At 49.5% G+C, this 5,508-nt stretch overlaps 1 protein-coding gene across 1 annotated transcript; it reads left to right on the top strand.

Annotated features, from left to right (window-relative positions):
- Nucleotides 1-2,845: 2,845 nt before the first annotated feature.
- CCR75_005954 (uncharacterized protein) lies at nt 2,846-5,155 on the top strand (the record flags this gene model as incomplete). Its single annotated transcript, XM_067964028.1, has 1 exon — nt 2,846-5,155. The coding sequence occupies one exon, from the start codon at nt 2,846-2,848 to the stop codon at nt 5,153-5,155; it is 2,310 nt and encodes a 769-aa protein (XP_067816486.1).
- Between the last annotated feature and the right edge of the window lie 353 nt (nt 5,156-5,508).

The raw sequence follows: 5,508 nt of genomic DNA, 5'->3' as shown, positions 1-5,508 counted from the left end.
AACAGACCACGTCTGCATTGCCCAACTCCATAGGAGTGGCATCTGTCCTCTCGGCCGACGGCTTATACCAAGCTGTCGCCGAGGCACTGTTGTAGGATTGCTCCTCAACTAAGGCAATTTGGATTGCCTCTTCCATCGTCGACGGCACCTTTCTAAAAAGGGCCTGTCGCGATGGGCCATGCCGTAGTCCGTTCATAAACGTGGGCACCTTAATGTGCTCCGGAATCGGACCTACGGTTATGGATGCGGACAGCGAGCGCATCTCTTGCACATACTCTTGCAGAGATCGCTTCGCCTGTCGCGCCCCAAAGAAGCGCGCCTGAAGCAACACTTCGTTGTTCGGCGGCTGGTACATGGCGCGAATCTTATCCTTAAAGATCGCCCATGAGGGGAACGCTTTTCTGTCCGCCATAAGCGCCGAGTAAGCCCACTCTGAGGCCTTACCGCGCAGATGCGACATAGCGTACGACACCATCCGGCTGTCGTCCTCGATGAGCTGGGCGACACCACATTGCTCCACGGCTAAAAGCCAGTGGACAATCGTGTGCGCCGCAGTTCCATCGAACTTGGGCGGGTCCATCCGAATGGGCCTCGGCTGATGCGGCCGGGCAGAGAGCATCTCAACAGTCCTGTTGAGAGCCTCGCTCCGAGCCTGCTCATGCCTCAGCTCATCCTGAGTCTGAGTGACGGACTCCGCCGCAGCATGGCTCTGTGCCTCGGACGCGGCCCTCCGCTGTCCGAGCACAAATGCCTCAAACTGCTCCAACTGAGCAACATGTTGCTCAGGAGGACTACCCAGGAGCCTGGCCAGGGCTTGTTCACCAAGTCCCTGCGCCATTAGCCCTGCCACCTCCCGATGATGTTCGGAGAGGTGGGGAAAATGAGCCCAATCAATGTTGAGGCTCATCCTCACGTACACACGCAGAGATGCGGGTCGTGGGAAGGATTTCAAGTGCTACCAAGTGTAGGCGGGCACGTCGTAATGCGGCCACGCTCTACTTAGCACACACCCTAGCACAGCGAGGAAGCGGTTTGCACCTGCTTCTCTTGCGTGCAGTGAGGTAGTTGTGGTGGGCGCGCAAGCGACCTCACCCAACACACTAAGAACTCTGGTGAAGTGACGTCACGGGAGCGGTAATCCGTCTCCTCGTGCGCACTTACCAAGTAGGTAGTAAATTTCAGACTGATTTATATTTAATAGAATTAAATACAAATACCTATTTTTACCAATTAAAATGATATCTCTATAGATATCATTTAATATGTATTGCGAGCGTATCTTTATAGATACCTCGCGTAACTGATGACGCTAGCCGTCATCATGGATGACGCTGGGCGTCATCCCTCCTAATGTGAATGCACCCATGTGCATCACATCCACAAGGGTTGGTCACAAATGTGCACCACACCCGAGTGTTGGGTCTAATTACTATTATTTAGTAATCGACCATCCCCTTAAGTACCAAATGTACTTAATGGGGACTGTGTAACATTAGGGCAACTCTAGCCCGTTACATTGGGAATCTCGAGGGTCGAGTCTTGCGACTGACCTCGGATCTTCAAATTGTCCGCGCGAAGGATCGTCAGGGTTATAAACGCCTAAAACTTCGGCTTGACCCTGGAGAAATTAAGGCTGAGGGGCCCGCATTACGCGCGTGATATCTCGCGCTCTCCGAGTCCTTTACGTTCCCATGGAAGGACGAGGTCGGAAGCAAATATTTCGCCTCTCTCCTCTCCACCATCTTTTGAGGATATATGACCTCATTTGGGTCTACATAACGTTTGAGACGACCCACGTAAAAGACGGGGTGCGTCTTCATGTATGGCGGGAGGGTGAACCTATAATTTAGGTCTGCAGCCTTCTCGACCACAGTAAATGGCCCAATGTAACGTGGCAATAATTTCGCAGTACCTTTAGGTAGTACAGAAACTGCAGTTTTAGATAGAGTAGCACTACTTAATAGTACTTTATCTCCAACACTAAAGCGTTCATTGCTTTTGTGACCATTTCGGTCAGCATATTCTTTTTGTTTGTCCTGTGAGCTTGCCATCGCGTCACGGACTTTTCGTTTGATGGCTAATCGCTCCTCCACAAAGCGTTGAGCCTCGCTCACGCTTTTTGCATCTAACTCGCCTACGACATCGCCGAGAGTTCGGTCATAGGACGTAGTTTCATTGACCACTGCTAAATTGGTAGGGTCACTAGGGCAAGTTTCTGTTGTTAACATGATACCCTCGCGGGTCATCGTCCTATTGACGAAACTATGTCCCTCTTTCGCACCGAGCATAGTGAGCCCCCCCCCCCACTAGGACTCGGGCTGCGCACAAACGAGACTGGCGTCTGAGGATGACGCAGTCAGTTAATATAAAACGGTGTCTCACCCGTACTGGCGTGGACACTGTTATTTATAGCGAACTCCGCGGGCAATTTCTTTCTCCATTCTTTGGAAGTCTCTTTCGTGCGCAATCCATCCGTCGCGACCCGATTGGCACCATTAATAATTTAACCTCGATACAAACAACGATTTCTTATCCAATTTTTGCATGCATCGATTTAAACATATTATTTGAGGTAAGCAGCTGCGTAAATGCTGCGGCTGTGTTGTGTAATCTCTAATACCAACTGCTTTAACCAGCACCTACGAATCCTCACATACATATTGAAGCAGCTATTCAAATTCTGTTCCATCTTATGAAATCTTAGTCAGATAGAAATACACAGCAGAATTGTATGCCACATAAAGAGAACAAGATCTGGTATCTTTTCCCTTAAATGATCAACGGTGGCCATCCAAAGCCATCATTCTAGATTTTGCCATCTTGTCCCTAAACAATCGGTGCGACAATGGCGGAAGCTTTTGAAGTTTACGCGTACATAGTGACCGCGGGTTTGTTTGGCATCCTGTTTGCAGCGTATCTCTTCTGGGAGGTATCGAAGGTAAAGGTAACGCGCCGCGGCGACAGCTACGCTCTGCTGTCCACGGAAGTGCGTCACCAAACGGCGGACCGTCTGTTTGAGATTTATTGTGCTATTCAAGAAGGCGCGCGCGCTTTCTTGCTGGCGGAATACACCTTGTGTTTCGCCTTCATCATTGTATTCGGTGCTGTTGTTCTTGTGCTTACTTCATTTGTTAACAAGGATGGCAAGCAATTCGATTGGCTTTTTGGCATTTTAAACGCTACAGCCTTTGCGGTTGGCGGTCTGACCTCAATGGCTGCTGGCTACTTGGGCATGATGGTTGCAGTATACTCAAACGCCCGTACCACAGTCTCGGCCATGAAAGAGGGAGCTCGTGGCTGGCGTGATGCCTTTAATACGGCCTTTCGGGCTGGCGCTGTCATGGGTTTTGGGCTCAGCTCAATCGCTCTACTCGTGCTCTTTATCTTGATTAAGTCTTTTGAGACCCAGTACCCGCTTGCAACAGACCACAAAAAGCTCTTTGAAGCCATTTCGGGCTACGGTCTCGGTGGCTCTTCGATTGCCATGTTTGGCCGAGTTGGAGGCGGAATCTACACCAAAGCCGCTGACGTTGGTGCCGATCTTGCTGGCAAAGTGGTCCAGAACATTCCAGAGGACGATCCCAGGAATCCAGCTACTATCGCTGATAATGTCGGTGACAATGTCGGAGACGTTGCTGGCATGGGCTCAGATCTATTTGGCTCTCTTGCCGAGGCGACGTGCGCTTGTTTAGTAATTTCGACGCAGAGCCCCGAGATCATTAGCGCCGGTTGGCCAGCTGTTCTTTTTCCACTGGTCATCACCGCTACGGGAATCTTTGTGTCTGCTATTGTAAGTTTCTTGGCCACGCACGTGTCGCCTGTGAAGAAAGAAAAGGACGTTGAGCTTGTTCTTAAGGTTCAACTATTTGTCTCGACACTGCTGATGACTGTTTTTATTATTCCCGTGGCTCTGTGGTTACTTCCGTCTACGTTCTCGATCGGCGCCTCGTTCCAAGTGACGCCAATCCGTGCATTCTACTGCGTTGCTATTGGTCTTTGGGGTGGATGCATTGTTGGCTTTGTTACTGAGTATTTTACGTCGCACAGCTACTCGCCGGTGCGTGAGGTTGCTCAAGCTTGTGAAACTGGTGCTGCCACCAACATCATTTACGGTCTTGCTCTTGGCTATAAATCGGCCATTATTCCGATTACAATCATTTCGATTGCTGTGTACATTGGCTTCTCTACTGCTGGCATGTATGGCGTCGCCCTTGCGGCTCTTGGCTTCTTGGGAACTCTAGCAACTTGCCTGGCTATTGACGTCTATGGCCCGATTTGTGACAATGCGGGCGGAATTGCCGAAATGGCTGAGCTTCCGGCTGAAGTTCGTGACAAGACAGATGCTCTTGACGCTGCTGGCAACACGACAGCTGCCATTGGCAAAGGGTTTGCGATTGGGTCGGCTGCTCTTGTGTCGTTGGCCCTATTTGGTGGATTTGTCACGCGTATTGAAGAGGAGTCTATCAACATTTTGTCACCAATTACATTTGCTGGACTGTTTATGGGAGCCATGTTGCCTTATTGGTTCACTGCTATGACGATGAAATCGGTTGGCGTTGCTGCAATGGAGATGGTGAAGGAGGTCAAACACCAATTCGCGACGATTCCAGGACTTCTTGAGGGCCTGCCTGGCCACGGTCCACCGAACCACGCCCGATGCATTAAAATCTCGACAGATGCTTCTCTGCGTGAGATGATTCCACCTGGACTGCTCGTAATGCTCTCTCCCATCATTGCGGGTACATTCTTTGGTGTCCACGCCGTATCTGGTCTCCTTGTTGGCAGCCTAACTTCGGGTGTTCAGCTCGCTATTTCGCAGTCGAACACTGGTGGTGCTTGGGATAATGCGAAAAAGTTTGTGGAGAAGGGATGTGTCTCAATTGAGGACAAGGACGGCAAACTCATCGTGCAGGGCAAGGGAAGCTCCATTCATAAAGCTGCAGTGATTGGTGACACCGTGGGTGACCCGCTTAAAGATACCTCTGGTCCAGCTCTTAACATTTTGATGAAGTTGATGGCAATTATCTCCTTAGTGTTTGGGGACTTCTTCAAAAGCATCAATGACGGCCGTGGTCTGTTCAACGTTCCTGGCGATGTTGCTTCGGCCGCTGTTGCCGCTCCGATTGTGGAGCCTGCGACAGCTCCGCACCTGTAGGTTGGTATCGTCCTCAATCGAGTACAAGCACGTTAAAAGTGGTTCAAATCTGCTGTGTGCGTCTTTAAGTGCAGATTGAAGACGAGAGAAGTAACAAAAAGTTTCAACTCCTTATCCGATTGTGTTCTCATTATAAGATGATCGTATTTATTTCTGTGTTGTCCGATATAAAGTCGACAAGTTCGAAGATGGAGCGAATTAATACCGAAAACCACTTAAATCTTACGTATGAATCATTTCCAGGACTTTCCGCAAAATGGCTAGTGGCCCTGGTAAATTAACAAAATAGCGGAATTAATATTATCTAGACCTCATTAAAACTAAACTGATCAAGAAAAATAATACGTTATTCA

This window comes from Bremia lactucae, linkage group LG4 (assembly GCF_004359215.1).
Source record: "Bremia lactucae strain SF5 linkage group LG4, whole genome shotgun sequence".
In the NCBI taxonomy this organism is placed as follows: Eukaryota; Oomycota; class Peronosporomycetes; order Peronosporales; family Peronosporaceae; genus Bremia; species Bremia lactucae.
The sequence above is the reverse complement of the archived record's forward strand: the minus strand, read 5'-3'. Positions and strand labels throughout refer to the sequence as shown.